Below are 16,826 nucleotides of genomic sequence, written 5' to 3'. Positions count from 1 at the left end.
GGAAGCAAGGAAACTAAAAAAGATAACCTCCTACATCTAACATCATATAACCTAGTAGCCTTTTGTAGTTTTCTTGCCTGAATCTAGATGATTAGAAAGTATACATTTCAATTATCAACATAGCCTTGATAAATTGGGCATGATTATTGACATTTAATTGATATATTGAGTGATTTTAAAGTTCCTGCACTTGACTGAGACCAAGCAAGGGGCGTGTCTTACAGAATGCCTCTGTCATGTGCGCATGCGCAGTATACTGACCGCGCAGTTCCTTTTGCTCCAGACGTTTGAAAGCTGGCACGACAAGCACGGTTGTACGGTTTGTGGTGCCTCCCCATCCCATCCTGACTGAAATTTACTGTAACGGTAAGGTGTCCCAGTGCTTTAACAGGTATTATATCCATCAATATGGAATTCAGACTTTTAAACTGCGTCATTGTCCAATAACTTGCGAGTTAATGCGTAACGGTCGGGAATTAGCTAACTTTATGGTTAGCATAAACACACATTAGCAAGCTAGCGCTAACATTAGCAGGCTGACTTGGAGGGGACCACCGGCTGCTGGATCAGTCTATTCACTGGAAACTGGATAATGCTCTCCATGTCACTTTAGGTGTTATGCTTATAGTTCGGGACAGTGGATTAAGATACAATTTACCTTAGATATATCGTATTATCAGATGACGTTAATGCGATACAACGACCGCCATGTGCTTATATTTCAACTTATAGAAGACTAGCATTGGACAGCCTTTAAACTGCTAGCCTAGACATTACTCTGCACAAACTGATCTGGAGTCAGCTGAGCCGTCTGAGCTAAAGCCAGATTGAGGCTAAGTAACGTTAGCTTAGCTAGCTTGGCCGTTAGCAAGCTAACGTCAAAGGCAGACTGAGTGCGTGTAGCTAACGGTGACCTAAACTAGCAGATGTGTAAACTTGGTATCCAGCACTGCCCTGACTTGGCGAAGAAAGCCGTGAAACACTGAAAGTATTTTAATCACAACGCGGATTGTTTCAACAGTTAAATTTAGCACACTTGCTAACTTTTAGGTAGTGTGATTTTTCAGGAACCGGTACACACATTTTAATAAGTCATTGCTAAAATGTTTGTACAAGATTACTCAGCATTTAGTTAAAGGTCCATCTAAGTGTAGTAATGCAATTGGCCTCTTTAGCAAATTGCAGCCAGACACTGGTGTATGTCTTTCATTCATTCACTCGCCGCTTTCTCGCCCTTAGTTGACGTTACAAGCATGGAGCTGAATGATGCTAACCTACAAACCCTCACCGAGTTCCTCAGGAAAACACTGGACCCAGACCCAACAGTCAGACGTCCAGGTAACACTTTAAAATGACACAGCATGATATCCTAACACGATTTATAAAGAATGTTATCATTGACCTACTTATACAAAGTATTTACCTGATTGTGAAATCTCTGCTTTGACACACCTGCTCTCTATTTTTCGTTTTTCTTTCTTAGCTGAAAAGTTTCTTGAATCTGTGGAGGGAAACCAGAACTACCCCCTGTTACTACTCACTTTGCTGGAGAAGTCCCAAGACAACGTGATTCGTGTTTGTGCTGCTGTTACATTCAAGAACTACATCAAGAGAAACTGGCGCATTGTGAGTAACATCTGCTTTACATCTTGTTGACTTAAGTGTCTTGTATCTAGATACAGTGTGACTAGATTCACACTGCATGACCTGCATTAGATTTAATAAAGTATAAAGTAGGATTTAGTACGAAGTCTGAACAGAGCCATTGCTAAATACGTTTTGTTGACCTGTGCACTGAGTTAATTATCTTGTTTATGTGACATGTATTTCCTAAAGGTTGAAGATGAACCAAACAGAGTCTCTGATACAGACCGAACAGCGATCAAAGCAAACATAGTAAATTTGATGCTCAGCAGCCCGGAACAGATTCAGAAACAGGTACATCTTTGCATATTGCAATGCCCAAAAGGGTCTAAAATGAAGGTGTGAAGGAAGATGCTCAGCCAGTCCCCTGTTAATTCTTTGTATTTCCACAGTTAAGTGATGCCATCAGTATCATAGGAAGGGAAGATTTCCCTCAGAAATGGCCTGACCTGCTAACTGAGATGGTGACCCGCTTCAGAAGCGGAGACTTCCACATCATCAATGGAGTGCTTCGCACCGCACATTCCCTCTTCAAGAGGTACAGCTCACTTCTTAATTGTTTAAAATGCTTTTAATGATAACATTTAAACAGAATTTATAATTTATTTCTGTCCCCTCTTGTATGTTTTTTCAAGGTACCGCCATGAGTTCAAGTCTAATGAGCTTTGGTCAGAGATCAAATTAGTACTGGACACATTTGCCCTACCTCTGACAGAGCTGTTCAAGGTAATGACTTGCAGTTCAATCACCACAGTACTTAAGAGTTGATATAAAATGTGTAACAAATATAATGTTGGACATAGATATGATGACATTCCAGTGTGAAGAAGTATTTATAGTTTATTTATTTCTTTGCTGTAGGCCACCATTGAGTTGTGTCAGACTCATGCTACAGATGTCAATGCCTTGAAGGTCCTCTTCTCTTCCCTCACACTCATCTCCAAGCTGTTCTACAGTCTTAACTTCCAGGTCAGTCCAATTTACCTTGTATTTCAAGGCTTTGCTGTTTTGGACAGTTGCATTGTCTCTTTCGTAGCATTGCTGTGATCATCTTTGAAGTTGCACCCAAGATTAGTGTTGATCATGAAAGATTAATATGAAGTAGCTCTTTTTTGTTGGCTCTTGCTGGTCAGGGAGTCTCATGTCTTTTGCTCTTTTATAAAGCTTATATTGTAGACAATTGTACACCAGGGCGTCAGCACCTCTGGTAGTCATAAACACAACAACAAATTATTAAGGGAACATCGAATGTTTGGTAACACTGTAAGTTGACATGAAAGAACAACTTCTGATGGGTTGGCTGGTTGCATACAGTTTGTGTATAGCTTGTAGTAGCTGTTGTGTAAATTATAGTGTGTTTAGCTTCCGTTACTGACCCGGTCTTCAACATATATGAAGTGTTTTTTGACTCCACTGTGCTGTAAAAATCTATATCAACAACTGCCATCTGGGACTTTGGATGAGATGAAAATATTTTACAGATGTTTCACCATCAGAATTGTTTTCACAGGACTAATTAAAGCTGTAAAGAGCCAGTCATCTTTCTTGGCATAACAGAAATAAGTCAAACTCAGTGATAAAAATCATCCAGAAAAGGTCCAAAGTTTATCCAAAGCTAAAATTAAAATGTTAGCTTTATTTATTATTTTGAACAAGGAAGGGACGATATATGATTTTAAAGACACTCAAAATAAATTTGTCATGGTGAATTTACAATATCGGGATGATCATGACTATTGTGTCCAGCAGCACGTGAAAAGACTGCTGGGCAACCAACAATTAAAGAGACTTTGCAAAAACAGGCTGTGCATGCACCAAGCTAAAAAAAAAAAATGCAAAAGATTTGAATGAGCATTGACATATTTTAAGTCGAAAGATATGATACTATTTCAAATTGTTGAAAAGCCTGGCTTTTTAAGTTTGTGTGCTTGTTTTTCACTAAAAAGATGTGTTGTATATGTGATGCATTCAAATATGTTTCTCAATAGAATGTTAGACAAAGTGATTTCAGTATGTTTGAGTGTCATTTTAAGAGTTTTAAGAAAGTTCTTAGTAATTGTGGCAAGTTGATCATGCACTACCATTAATGTGTGTGATTAGTTTGCCCCATGCAGAGGTCAAGTCAGCTCTTGTTTAAGTAAACCGTTAACACTTTCATCAGGGATGCGAAACATTTGCCATCAGCTGTGTTCTGTATTGTTACACAGGACCTTCCAGAGTTTTTTGAAGACAACATGGAAACATGGATGACAAATTTCCATGGCCTACTGACTCTGGATAATAAACTTTTACAAACAGATGTAAGTTGTTTTTTTTTTTCACTTGTGCAATACGTTTTCAACACGGATGTTTTACAAGGTGGTTTTTAACATTTGTGGCGTTGTGTCTCATATGATATCTCCATAGGATGAGGAGGAGGCAGGTCTCCTGGAGCTGCTGAAGTCTCAGATCTGTGACAACGCTGCTCTCTACGCTCAGAAGTACGATGAAGAATTCCAGCCGTATCTGCCGCGCTTCGTCACTGCTATCTGGAACCTTTTAGTTTCTACTGGCCAGGAAGTCAAATACGACCTGGTGAGAGTGCTGATCCCCGTCCTTGTTTTTTTTCTTTCTTTTTTTAAGTTTACTTTCCCTGTACTAACAGTACACCTTGTCTTTGTTGTAGCTCGTAAGCAATGCTATCCAGTTCTTGGCATCAGTCTGTGAAAGGCCACACTACAAGCATCTATTTGAGGACCAGAATACCCTCACTAGCATTTGTGAGAAGGTCATTGTGCCCAACATGGAGTTCAGGAGTAAGTAAATGCTTTGCTCTCATCATAGGATTGTGCCTGGAAGTGTCATTAGCAGATGGCTGAGTCAGGGCTCTGCTTACTTGGACACAAACAGGGACTGGTGTGATACTGACCAAGTTGTTTTTAATGCCTGATTAGGTGCAGATGAGGAGGCGTTTGAAGATAACTCTGAGGAATACATCCGAAGGGACCTCGAAGGATCTGGTAAAGATTTGCATTATTGCATATCACCTCCTGTAACAAAAATGAGTCATGTAAATACAGGAAATGATATGTAGTTCCTCCTCACAATTTGAGTTTTGACTGTTGTGTGGGATGTCAGATTTCATACAGCTATGTAGTTGGTTGGTTTGTTACACCCAACGTTTAAATAGAGGGTTTCCACATAGAAATAATGGACAGCTAACAAAAGTGTGCCAGTGATGACCATGTCCCCATTGTCAACCCTTTTCCCATCCTTCCTCAGACATCGACACTCGTCGTAGGGCGGCGTGTGACTTGGTGAGAGGCCTTTGTAAATTTTTCGAGGGCCCTGTCACTGCAATCTTCTCCGGCTATGTGAACTCAATGCTGGCGGAGTACGCCAAGAACCCTGGGCAGAACTGGAAACACAAAGACGCCGCAATCTATTTGGTCACATCGCTGGCGTCGAAAGCACAAACACAGAAGGTAGTGTTGACCTTTATTTTCAGAGAATGATTGCATATATAAAACTGAATGTTCAATGAATATTTATAAACACTGATATGATTAGAATACTTCGCTCAGTCCTTAAGTTACTCTCTCTTTTCACCAGCATGGAATCACCCAAGCCAATGAGCTGGTGAATCTGAATGAATTCTTTGTGAACCACATTCTCACTGACTTAAAATCACCTAATGGTAAGAACGCTCTTACAGTTCTCAATACAATGTAGGATTTTAAAATATGTTACAACAGGTGGCTCACTTTGTGTTTGACTTTTTACAAGATCAATGAACTGTGGTGACATTTAGTGTCCAAATTTATAGGTATAAACACAATTAACATCAGGCACTGATTGTCATTGCAGTTAATGAGTTCCCAGTGCTGAAGGCAGATGCCATCAAGTATGTCATGATCTTCAGAAGCCAGGTATGAGTTCTTACTTTATCTGCAACTTGTTAGATTTCAAAAGGCCAAGCGAATGCATCACAGAGGGCTTCTTCCCTGTCCCACAGCTTCCTAAGGAGCAGCTGCTGCAGGCAGTTCCTCTCCTGATAAGTCACCTGCAGGCAGAGAGCACAGTGGAGCACACGTACGCTGCCCATGCTTTGGAGAGGCTGTTCACCATGAGAGGCCCCAACAACACCACACTGTAAGTATCAAACAGTACAGTCGAAGATAGTGATATTTGAGACAGAGTATTGCTCAAACACATTTTTTCCAGATGCATAAAAAGTGAGCCGTAGTTATACAGTGTATTATTCTCTCTTTTTATCCACAAGATTAAAATTCTGTACTCGCATCTTTGCCCAGTCCAGTTCAGAACAAGGCTATTGTCACAATTTCACATTAGTAGTTTCACATTGGCCGTTTGGACTTAGATTGAACACTGTGAACTTTTTAACTCTGAAATAAATATTTATAGCCACTCAACCTCTCTGTATGTTTTCCAGTATCACGCCTGCAGAGATGGCACCTTTTACTGAACAGCTGCTCAACAACTTGTTCAAGGCCCTGGCTCTCCCTGGCTCTGCAGAAAATGAATACATTATGAAAGGTAAACCTGACTGTCCTCTGTCATCCAAATGCCCTCCATTAATGTTTCCCAGTCAGTGTCAGACCAACTCCAAAGTTATTTTTAGTTGCCTCATCATGTCTTTTCTTCTCTTTCTGTTTTTTTTTTAGCCATCATGCGCAGCTTCTCTCTGCTGCAGGAGGCCATTGTTCCCTACATTCCCACTCTGATTGGTCAGCTCACTCATAAGCTCCTCTTAGTCAGCAAGGTAATACACACTTTGTTACTATTTATGGACACAGATAAATTTACCAAGTTGCTGGTTTCTTTAGAGGATGCGCATCAGTTATTCCAAAATCTGTCATCCATTTTCAGAATCCCAGCAAGCCTCACTTTAACCACTACCTGTTTGAGTCCCTGTGCCTGTCGGTCCGTATCACCTGCAAGGCCAACCCCACCACTGTCGGCAGCTTCGAGGAAGCGCTCTTCCCTGTCTTCACTGAGATCCTTCAGAACGATGTCCAGGGTTTGTCATTTACCTGTAGAATCAGTTTATATAAATGTAGATGATATGCTTAGAAACACAGCTGGTGGCTGGTAGAGGCAACTCCACTCATCATCCTTGTGTCCTCTGTTGCAGAATTTCTTCCATACGTGTTCCAGGTGATGTCCCTCCTCCTAGAGATGCACACCAGCTCTATTCCCTCTTCCTACATGGCTTTATTCCCTCACCTGCTGCAACCTGTTTTATGGGAACGGACAGGAAACATCCCCCCTCTGGTGCGCCTGCTTCAGGCTTACCTGGAGAAGGGAGGGGCCTCTATCGCTAGCTCAGCTGCAGATAAAATTGTAAGTGGTGGCAGTGTTGTGAACAGCAGGGAAAGCTGTAATGTGTTAGTTGTCTGCAGTGCCTCATTCATTCATTGTACGACCAGTATGTTAACACTTCTTTCCTGTCTTGCTCATCTGTCCCTCTCAGCCCGGCTTGCTCGGAGTTTTCCAGAAGCTTATTGCCTCTAAGGCCAATGACCATCAAGGTTTTTACCTTCTCAACAGCATCATAGAGCACATGCCCCCGTAAGTCGATGTATAGTCATGCTCTCTGTGGAATGTTTGTAAAATGCCATACCCAGTGAAATTGATCAGTTAGGTCATGACATGTTTTGTTAACTTTACATGTTTGTCCTTTCTTTTGCCAGAGAATCTATCACTCAGTACAGGAAACAGATCTTCATTTTGCTCTTCCAGAGGCTACAAAGCTCCAAAACCACCAAGTTCATTAAGAGTTAGTACAGTTATCTTATTTTCAATGTTCATGTTCTGTTCAGAGCTAATAATCTGTCAGACATCGTCAGTGACTGAGCATGTCTTTTAACTGGTCATATCAGACAGTGTGGTGTAAATCAGTGGTTCTCAACCTTTTTTTGTGTCAAGGACCCCTAAATTTATACATGGACCATTGACCCCTTTTTGATAGGATTGTCTTTAGGGACTGCCGTCCGAAAGATCTTCAGTTGTTACAAATATGATTTAGGCCAGAATTCTTCATTTGGCAACTACAGTTGAGAAGATAACAGTGGAGGAAGTGAAACCTGTGATCAGAAAAGTCGCTCTTAAACTCTTACTCACATTGGGCGCACTTCTATACTGAATTAAATAGTGAAAATAAACTATTAACTATTTTCTGCCCCCCCCCCCCCCCCGAACTCTAGGGATCCCTGGGCCCCTGGTTGAGAGCCACTGGTGTAAATTATCACCAGTTCTAGTATAAACTACAGTCATATAATACTGAATTTCAAGTGTTAATATTTGCACATGTTTTCCTTTCTCTCTCAGGTTTCTTGGTGTTTATCAACTTGTATTGTGTCAAATACGGAGCCATCGCACTTCAGGAAATTTTTGACAGCATCCAGCCAAAGTAAGTGTGTTTTCAATATAAGCCACAAGATGTTAACAGCAAGCGCACTGATGTTTGACCGCAATTATTTAGTGGGTTCATCCATCAGCGCTGCAGTCAGGCAGTGAAAATATGACAAGTTCTGTCAACCTTAACGGCACAAAAGATTTATAAGCTGGCTGTTTCTTCTGAAGTTGATGGCCTGCTTGAGTAATTTAAACACGTCTTGCTCACAGCAAATAGGACATTTTTTAAGGAATACTCCAGGCTATATGTTTATTATCAAACACACGTCCCTTTTTAAGCTTGAAAGGTCACTCGTGGTGAGGGGTGGAAGCCTTAGTTGGCTTGGATTCACAGCGGTTACAAATGGATTTCACAGGCTACCCACTTTAATTACACAATATTTTCAGATCTCAATGCCTTTGCAGGTCTCTGGCGATTCTTGGAAATGTATTGTAAGTGCAGAAGACCAGAGACAAACTGTCCAGTACTAATCCTGTTTGCCTTTTGTGTTGCAGGATGTTCGGCATGGTGTTGGAGAAAATAATTATTCCAGAAGTTCAAAAGGTGTCTGGACCAGTTGAAAAGAAGATCTGCGCTGTTGGCATCACAAAAGTCCTTACTGAATGTCCTGCAATGATGGACACGGAGTACACTAAACTCTGGTAAGAAGTCAGCCTGATGGAAACATGACTTTTGCTTCTTTTTTTTTTTATATGCAGTTACTTGGTTAAAACCCCTAAACTCCCACAATCCACCCACAGACCTCTTATCAGGACTGTGCAGGTGTGTGCGACTGTGTTTGAATGATTTGGTGTTCCTACAGCTTTATGGCAGAAATACTCTCCTGATACATACTGAGCGTTTGTGTTTGTCATCCTGTGTACAACCATAACAGTGATTTGGATTTTTTAATGCATCTGTTCAGGACCCCTCTGCTCCAGGCGCTCATTGGTCTATTCGAGTTACCAGAAGACGACAGCATCCCAGACGATGAGCACTTCATTGACATTGAGGACACACCGGGCTATCAGACGGCATTCTCGCAACTGGCCTTTGCCGGGAAGAAGGAGCACGACCCGATCGGAGATGCTGTCGGCAATCCCAAGATCCTGCTGGCTCAGTCGCTCCACAAGCTCTCTACTGCCTGTCCAGGAAGGGTACGCTGAGACATGCAGGAAATATTGAGCAGCTCACACCAAAAGTCGTGTTCTGTGGTTATTTATGCTATTAATGAAGTCACAACATTTGTTTGGAGTAAAAGAAATAACGACGGTTCAGAAAGCAGTCAGTGATTGTTTCCTCTTGTCATTTGGTGCAGGTTCCCTCGATGCTGAGCACCAGTCTGAATGCAGAAGCCCTCCAGTTCCTGCAGGGGTACTTACAGGCAGCCACAGTGCAGCTGGTTTGAAACGGATGTGATGGCATTTGCTCTATAAGGAACAGTGCACTGCAGGGGTAGCCACATGTGACCTCAGGTCACACGACAGACCTGCTTCAGTCTTTACAGATTTGGTTTGACTTGACAGATTACGATGGAATTTGCCAGAGAAGTGATCATTTTGCCTGAATTTAGGGTGTGTTCTCTGATGCAAGAGTGTTTTTTAAGGGTTTTTAAAAACATGACCAAACGTTGACTCAACTGAATTGCATTTTCGTCTTTGGGCCCTTTGTTTGCTGTGTGGCGAAAGCTTAACAAGCATTTGGAAATCATATTCGGATACAATTGTGAGGTTATTACGATATCAGCAGCAGCAGAGGTATGTTTCAGCAGCATTGTGGAACATCTTAACACAACAATCATATGGGAGGGATTTCTTTAACGCTTCTTTTGTATGTATGAATTCCTTTTCACGGTTATGGAGACTGTAGTCTGTGGCTCAAACATAATGCATAATATTTTTCTGTTGCATGTTTCCCCTAGATTTGTTATCGTCAAGTCTTTGTTTCCGCACTGTTTATGTGAATAAAAAGAGGCACTTGTATAGATCTGTTATCATCGCAGCCTCTTCTCTATTAGCGGTATTTTGATGATTTTATTTTGGGTTGTGAATCTTGCTGGCTCTTTGGCCTCCGTATAGGGCTGAATCAATAACTTGATTTAAGGAGAAGGAATTTCCTCTTCATTCGCACACCCTGGCTGCCCTACAATCCATTTATGACCCAACATGCATGCAGCATAACTGAAGTTACCCTTCAGCCCATTGTTAAAATAAACGCACAGACATCGGGCTTTCCTTTTATATGACAAAGTGATGTATTGGAAGATACAGCATGACCCTTTGGTGTCTGCATTGGTCCATAATTTAACAAGGTTATTAGACAGACTGACAGAGAGGTGTTAGGAGGATTTGATGTGTCCGTTGGAGGTCTTCAGTTCAACATTCTTGATGAAGGGTAACATGCATTTATCACCTCCCATGAAACGATACGTCGCCACATTCGCCTCCCAGGGGAGCAATCTGAAGAGAAGGAAGGAAACAAGTTCCACTTTAATGCATCGTCTTGGTCCAAAGTGTTTATTCAAGTATTTTCTTCTCGTCAATAATAACTATAGTATACTCACGCTCGTGCTAGAAAGGGGATGTACATGAGACGAGGAATGCAGATCATTTGCTGTTCGGCTAAAATGGCTTTCATTGACTGCTGTACGGTGTAGAGGGGCTCCAGGGGTGGAATTAGACTGCGAAGCTCCTTCCTGGTAGATATCCAACAAAAAAATGTAAAATACGGCGTTATGTTTTCCAGTAATGCTGACCATAAAAGTTGGACTGATGAATGGTGGCATCTCACCTGATTTCACAGCCTGCAAACATCCCTGTGTCAACAATATAAGGGCAGACTAATGTAGTTTTGATGCCGTCCATGTCCTCTGCTCGTAACTCGTGGGTCAGCGACTCGTGGAAGCCAACGGCTCCAAATTTACTGGCACAGTAATCCTGCAGGGAGAAAGATACCAGCCATTTAAATGTTCTTAAATAGATTGTTCTAGCAATTGTCTGTTCAGTTTGAAGTTAAGGAAGTCATTAACTGTGTCTTACCTCTACACAGGCAGTGCTGAAGAGTCCAAGAGCACTGGCAACAGTTACAATGTGACCATGGTTCTTTGACTTCATCTGAGGCAGAAAGGCCTTTGTCATCTGTTGGGTTACAAAAGTTTATTTTAGTATAACAAATAAAGATGACCCTGATGAAACAATAAGTGACAACCTGAGGCAAGCCCCTTTACAACACCGAACATAAAAGTTGCCGCATAATACAGGAGAACTTAAACAACAGGATGCAGAGAGGATCGTGGCTTAGGTTGAAATAAAAAGACTTCTTCCTCCAGGGCTTTCCGGCTGAAAGCCATGAAGGGAAACTTCTCCCATGTGTGGACGTAACTCTTGACCTTGACAAAACACTCTAGAGGCCAAATATGTTGAAATATTCCAGCATTTCAGGACAAACCAGCTACTTTTCCTGCACATAAGCATATTAGCCCACAGGTTTACCTTAGTGTCAATACGTTTGCTTTAATTTTCTTAAACAGGTATTTATTTTAAATTAAAATAACATAATTGTGTCTACTGTAGATTTTGTCACAGCCCCCCTTTACTCCATTAAGCTCTTGGACCAAATGCAGCCGACTCCCTCTCAGGGCCCCTGACATGTCAATAATATTTAGTTTAAACTTGTAAAAATCCTGTTTTTCCCATGGCCTCATTGGCATGGCTGCATCACCAGCTGCACAAAGCGGGCAACTGTTGAAGCATGTGTCATTTATCTCAACTGTGTTAGGGAATATCAAACACAGTATTCTCTCAGGTGATGAGGGCCTTATTGTTCAGAGATTCCTGCTTTATCCTCTTGAGCCCTGAGCTTTTGTTCGGTATGCATTTTTAATTTGTCCTAGCTATCAGGGATCAGTAGGACCCAATAAGTATTAAAAAAAATTCAGCATTGCCAATGATAAAGTCCTAATGTCCTCAAACAAGAGGAGCACTTCCTACATAACAGATTCTTAGCTTGTTACTGTTGCTAAAATTAGTCACGTTTGTATGAAACATCAAAATATAAATGTTATTAATCATAAATAAAAAGTTTCAACCATAAAATTTAATCAGGATTTGATCCTTGTCGTCTTTTCGTCAGGATCTGCTGCAGGCCAACTTCGCAAAGATGGCTGCCATCTTGTTTTTTAGATGGATTAGTGTATTGTGCTCTCACTACCACTAGATGGCACAAAGGTGTCCACAAACTAGGACAACAGGTCTAAGTTAAGTAGTATGAAGTAGAGGGGTCAAATGAGCCTGGTCTCACTCTGAAGTCATCGAAATCAAACCAACGGAAAAAGGTGTCCTATTATGTCAGCATGATACGCAGCTGGTTGCCCTTACAGTTTAATGGCGCCAGGGCGTCAGGGGGAAACGCTGCGGGACAAGGACGATATTAAGGCAGCGTAAGTCCAGCAGGGGTGGTGGATGGATCCAACAAATCTTATCCTAAACCTAACCACCTGTTTGTATTGCCTATACCTAACCGTGTGCGTTTGTTGTTGAACGAAAAACATATCAATTCATGACGTTGTGTGTTTATTTTGAAAGAGACTGTATCTAAACATTGAATTTCCCATGAAAACGGAAGTGTATTTTGAAAGAAGACATTGCATGTAACAGGCAGAACTTGACACAGAGTCCCAGGACTTCAACAACCAACACACCCAGGGTAGCTCAAGCGTTGTATGTGCACATGGAAGGTCCATGACCAAGCAAGTCAATATGTGACGAGGTCAGAGTGAGAATGTGTTGGTCAAAAAACCCCAAAATGTGATGTCCTCATGAGGACACAGGGTCTAACATGTTTTTTAGGCCATGTCTTTAAAGAGGGGCCTTGTGTCAAAATCATAGTGTCTTAGATTACACTGGGCTCATATGGTGCATATTACTGGATAAACAGAGTTTATTAAGGAGCCCTGCATCTCAGTGTTGCCCATGCAACCACATACAGTTGACTCTTGTGCAGCTGCCAATTACTCCTAACAGACACTCTCCTTCAGAGCAGGTGCATTGGTCACAACAATAAGCACCTGCCCACTGTACAGTATGTCTGTTGCTGATATCCTTGATATTTGGAGCTAATGAGCTTACTGTTTATTATATGAGCATGAGACTGAGGCTGTAAGAGGATCAAGGGCAGAATCACATGCTGTCTGAACTGGTGGGCTCGCGTGGGATCCTTTTACTCGGGATGAGTGATTATATGGCAAGCCATTTTAACATTTAATCGCTAGACTGGATATTCATTACTGATATCTGCAACATAATTTTGCCTAGTCAAAACTCTTATTCAAGATATCTGTCATTAGATTTTGCCTAGTCAAAACTCTAATTACAGATATCTGTAATTCAGTTTTTACTAATAATATTCAAACTATTTTTGCCATTCATGTGTATGGGGTTTGTCATTATAGATATCTCCAATGTAGTTGCGGATATCTGCAATTGTTATTGCGGATATCTGCAACTGTATTGTGGATATCTGTATTTCCAGTTTGAGATATCTACAATTTAATTTTGACTAGTCATAATTCAGGTTCAAGATATCTTTAAATATCATCAATTGAAGATATCTACATGGTCCTTTCTAGATATCTTGAATTGAGTTTCAGATAGTCAGAATGACGTTGTAGATATCTGTAACTGAATTATTACTAGTCAAAATGATGTTGTAGATATCTCAAACTGGAATTATAGATAGTCATAATGTAATTGTAGATATCTATAATGACAAACCCCATACACATGAATGGCAAAAATAGTTTGAATCTTACTAGTCAAAACTGAATTACAGATATCTGTAACTGTAGTTTTGACTAGTCAGAATGACGTTATAGATATCTATAATGGTGATTAAATGTTAAAACGGCTTGCCATAGTGATTAAGGTTTCCACCACCTACTTTTAACCCCATGTTAACCTGGACACGTTTAACACTCACAGGCACACCGCAGCGGCACAGGCTGCTCTGATCCCTTCACACATCAGTGCGCAAACACAGAGCCGGGCCGGCGGGGACAACTCTGATGAAGTGATGTTACGTAATTCATGTCAGACTGGTGGGTGATGCTTGCCCTGTGTCAAATGTGGACTTTTACGGTTTTAAATGTTTGTGCGTAAAAGGTGCGTCTCACCCAAAACAGCGCGTGGCAGTTGACCAGCAGAGTCCTCTCCAAAAGCTCGTCAGGACAGTCCAGCAGCCTCCGCCCGGCCACCACGCCCGCGTTGTTCACCAGTATGGCGACTTCCCCGACCTCTGCTCTCACCCTGTCCGCCGCCTCATAGATGCTCTGCCTCTTGGACAGATCCACCGTGTACGTGTGCACCTGCACCCCTAGCTCCCGGGCCAGCTTGGCGGTCTGCTCGTTGGCAGCCGTGTTGCAGTCCCACAGCACCAGGTGCGCTCCCTCTTTGGCGAACTCCAGGGCGAACAGGCGACCCAGCGCGCCCCCGGCCCCCGTGATCAGACACAGCTCCCCGTCTACGCACTTCAGCCTCGGCCGGAGGAAAGTCTGGATGACGGCACTGAGGATGGAGAGGGTCAGGTCGATGAGCATCAGCACCAGGTCCACGAGAACAATCATGATGCTCCAGTCCTGGTAACGAGCTGCACCAGCAGACCGCCAAGTTTGGGAGTATTAGTTGTTTCTCAGAGTGATGCGGGATTGGATGGCCATTTTATATAACGCGTGTGTGTGCGGATTAGGACGCCGACTGATGGTGGCCACCAATAGAGGGGCTTTTTGTCTGATGACCTAGGAGTCTTTTGACTAACCCGTGCACATTCATAACTCATGGTTCATAAACACTGACTGAGTATGAGTGAGACAGGGATTAAGATAACACTCAGGTCCAAAGCCAAAGCCAGCATGTAATACTCTTACATCATAGCATGGACCCCATAATATTTACACCCAGGGTGGTTTTTAAGCATCTGCATTCTGTGTGGGAACCCGAGCAGGCCACAATATAACTCAACATATTTTTAATTAACTATTAACTAATAGCTTGTTATTGGTCAGACACAAGAAACTGCTTTCCCCCACAAACCCACTTATTCTGGATGCTTCATGCTGAGTGGTGTGAGGTGAGCCAGCTTTCATTTAAGGCATCTTTAAAGTGAGTGCATAACAGTACTGTCTGCAATGAAAATATGTTCAGAAATGTAATGATGTGGTAGATGTGGTGCATAAATCACATTGGATATAGAATAAACTGTTTTAAAACATGACTATCAAAAAAAAAAGGTCTCTTGGCTCAACTTGCCCTCGATAAGGGGTAAGTTGAGTCACATGAGGCAAAATCTTACACCCTCTTCTTTTACTTCTCCTCCTTGATAAGGCAGCTGTAGCTCAGAGGTCGTCCACTAAACAGAAGATCAGTGGTTTGATCCCGGGCTTCTCCAGTCTGCATGTCCAAGTATCCTTGAGCAAGAAACCGAGGCCCAAATTACTCCTGATGGCTGTTCCATTGGTGTGTGAGCATGTTTGAATGGTTACTGAGTAGCAGGTGGCACCATGTATGGTAGCCTCAGCCATCAGTGTGTGAATATGTGTGTGAAAAGGTGAATGTGATGTAGTGTAAAAGCGCTTTGAGTGGTTGGAAGACTAGAAAGGTGCTATACAAGTGCAACCATTTACCATTTTCAGATCCAAGTACGGCTTTAAAGTCATCCTGTTGATGTTGCCACCTGACATATGGACGTCCCATTCTGTACCTGTCCCACTGTGCTGTCCTAATCCACAAGAGAAGTTGAAGCCCCTCTGTTTATAGAAGTGTGGCATGATGGTTTCTGGTCTAAAATCCAAAATGTCATATCATTTCAGTGATAAAATGTTAGATTGTAATGCAGAGTTACAGTAGGATAGTACTTTTATAATAATCCAACTTATCCTCATACAGCGGCTCATGACTATGTAGCATTTGTATGACTTTTGGTGCATCACTTTTCATAGGAAAACATAGCAACAGTGCATGAGAACAGCCTGAAAAATCAAAGGTGGGCCACTGGTTCAACTTCCCTAAGGCCTTTTGAAGAAGAAGAAGAAGAAGAAGAAGAAGGAGAAGAAGGAGAAGAAGAGAAAGAAGATGTACTTTATTAATCCCTGAAGGAAAATTCAATTTTTCACTCTGTTGTCATATACACACACAGGCCTGGAATACACACACATGCACAAACAGGACCTATACATTAAATGGAGAGATGTCAGAGTGAAGGGGCTGCCTATGTGCAGGTGCCCTGAGCAGTTGGGGGTCCAGTGCCTTGCTCAGGGGCACACTGACAGTGCCCAGGAGGTGAACTGACACCTCTCCAGCTACCAGTCCATGCCCCATATTTGGTCCATATCGGGACTTGAACTAATGGCCCTCCAGTTCCCAAGCTAAGTCCCTGTGGACTGAGCTACTGCCGCCCCCAAATGGCAAATTATTTTTAACAAACTTGTGTATAATCCAGCAGTTCAGACCTAACGTCACGCAAACAGTATGGCCTCATGTCGTAACTTCCTAAAGCACTAATGCATTTGATTTTTTTTCTCTGTAGTTGTTTGGAAACAAGAATCATGACTCCTTGAACAGAAAAAACCTCTTTGAACAGCAAGAAGCAGACTAATTTTGTCTGTGGAAGCTCAGAACAAAGGGTGGCTCAAGTTCAGGTTCCAGAAGTCCTACATTTCAGGTGCATAAACACTTTCATGTTAATTTGAGGCCTTTTCCGCTTGAAGGATAGGTTCATATTTTTTTCAAAGACA

The 16,826-nt window shown here is 42.0% G+C and overlaps 2 protein-coding genes across 3 annotated transcripts; one reads left to right on the top strand and one right to left on the bottom strand.

The window, feature by feature from the left end:
• The first annotated feature begins 266 nt into the window (after positions 1–266).
• Positions 267–10,025, top strand: cse1l (CSE1 chromosome segregation 1-like (yeast)). Of its 2 annotated transcripts, none has more exons than XM_033627391.2 (25): positions 267–391; positions 1,240–1,338; positions 1,484–1,626; positions 1,837–1,938; positions 2,037–2,182; positions 2,280–2,370; positions 2,506–2,613; positions 3,852–3,944; positions 4,051–4,218; positions 4,310–4,439; positions 4,578–4,643; positions 4,906–5,108; positions 5,236–5,320; positions 5,491–5,552; positions 5,639–5,775; positions 6,077–6,180; positions 6,309–6,406; positions 6,514–6,664; positions 6,779–6,987; positions 7,118–7,215; positions 7,338–7,423; positions 7,975–8,056; positions 8,557–8,703; positions 8,967–9,198; positions 9,360–10,025. In XM_033627391.2, the coding sequence occupies exons 2-25, from the start codon at positions 1,254–1,256 to the stop codon at positions 9,447–9,449; spliced, it is 2,916 nt and encodes a 971-aa protein (XP_033483282.2). In that variant the 5' UTR covers positions 267–391; positions 1,240–1,253; the 3' UTR covers positions 9,450–10,025. The 2 variants fall into 2 exon arrangements, with proteins under 2 accessions (XP_033483282.2, XP_033483281.2); XM_033627390.2 differs by having other exon boundaries at positions 287–366.
• Positions 10,026–10,271: 246 nt separating this feature from the next.
• Positions 10,272–14,723, bottom strand: LOC117257300 (retinol dehydrogenase 10-B-like). Its single transcript, XM_033627392.2, has 5 exons — positions 14,211–14,723; positions 11,080–11,178; positions 10,832–10,977; positions 10,605–10,736; positions 10,272–10,500 (listed from the first exon to the last, which is right to left on the bottom strand). The coding sequence occupies exons 1-5, from the start codon at positions 14,658–14,660 to the stop codon at positions 10,380–10,382; spliced, it is 948 nt and encodes a 315-aa protein (XP_033483283.1). The 5' UTR covers positions 14,661–14,723; the 3' UTR covers positions 10,272–10,379.
• Positions 14,724–16,826: the final 2,103 nt, after the last annotated feature.

The sequence above is a fragment of the Epinephelus lanceolatus genome, chromosome 1 (assembly GCF_041903045.1).
Source record: "Epinephelus lanceolatus isolate andai-2023 chromosome 1, ASM4190304v1, whole genome shotgun sequence".
Lineage (NCBI taxonomy): Eukaryota > Metazoa > Chordata > Actinopteri > Perciformes > Serranidae > Epinephelus > Epinephelus lanceolatus.
Note: the sequence above shows the minus strand (reverse complement) of the source record. Positions and strands in the feature narration are given on the sequence as shown.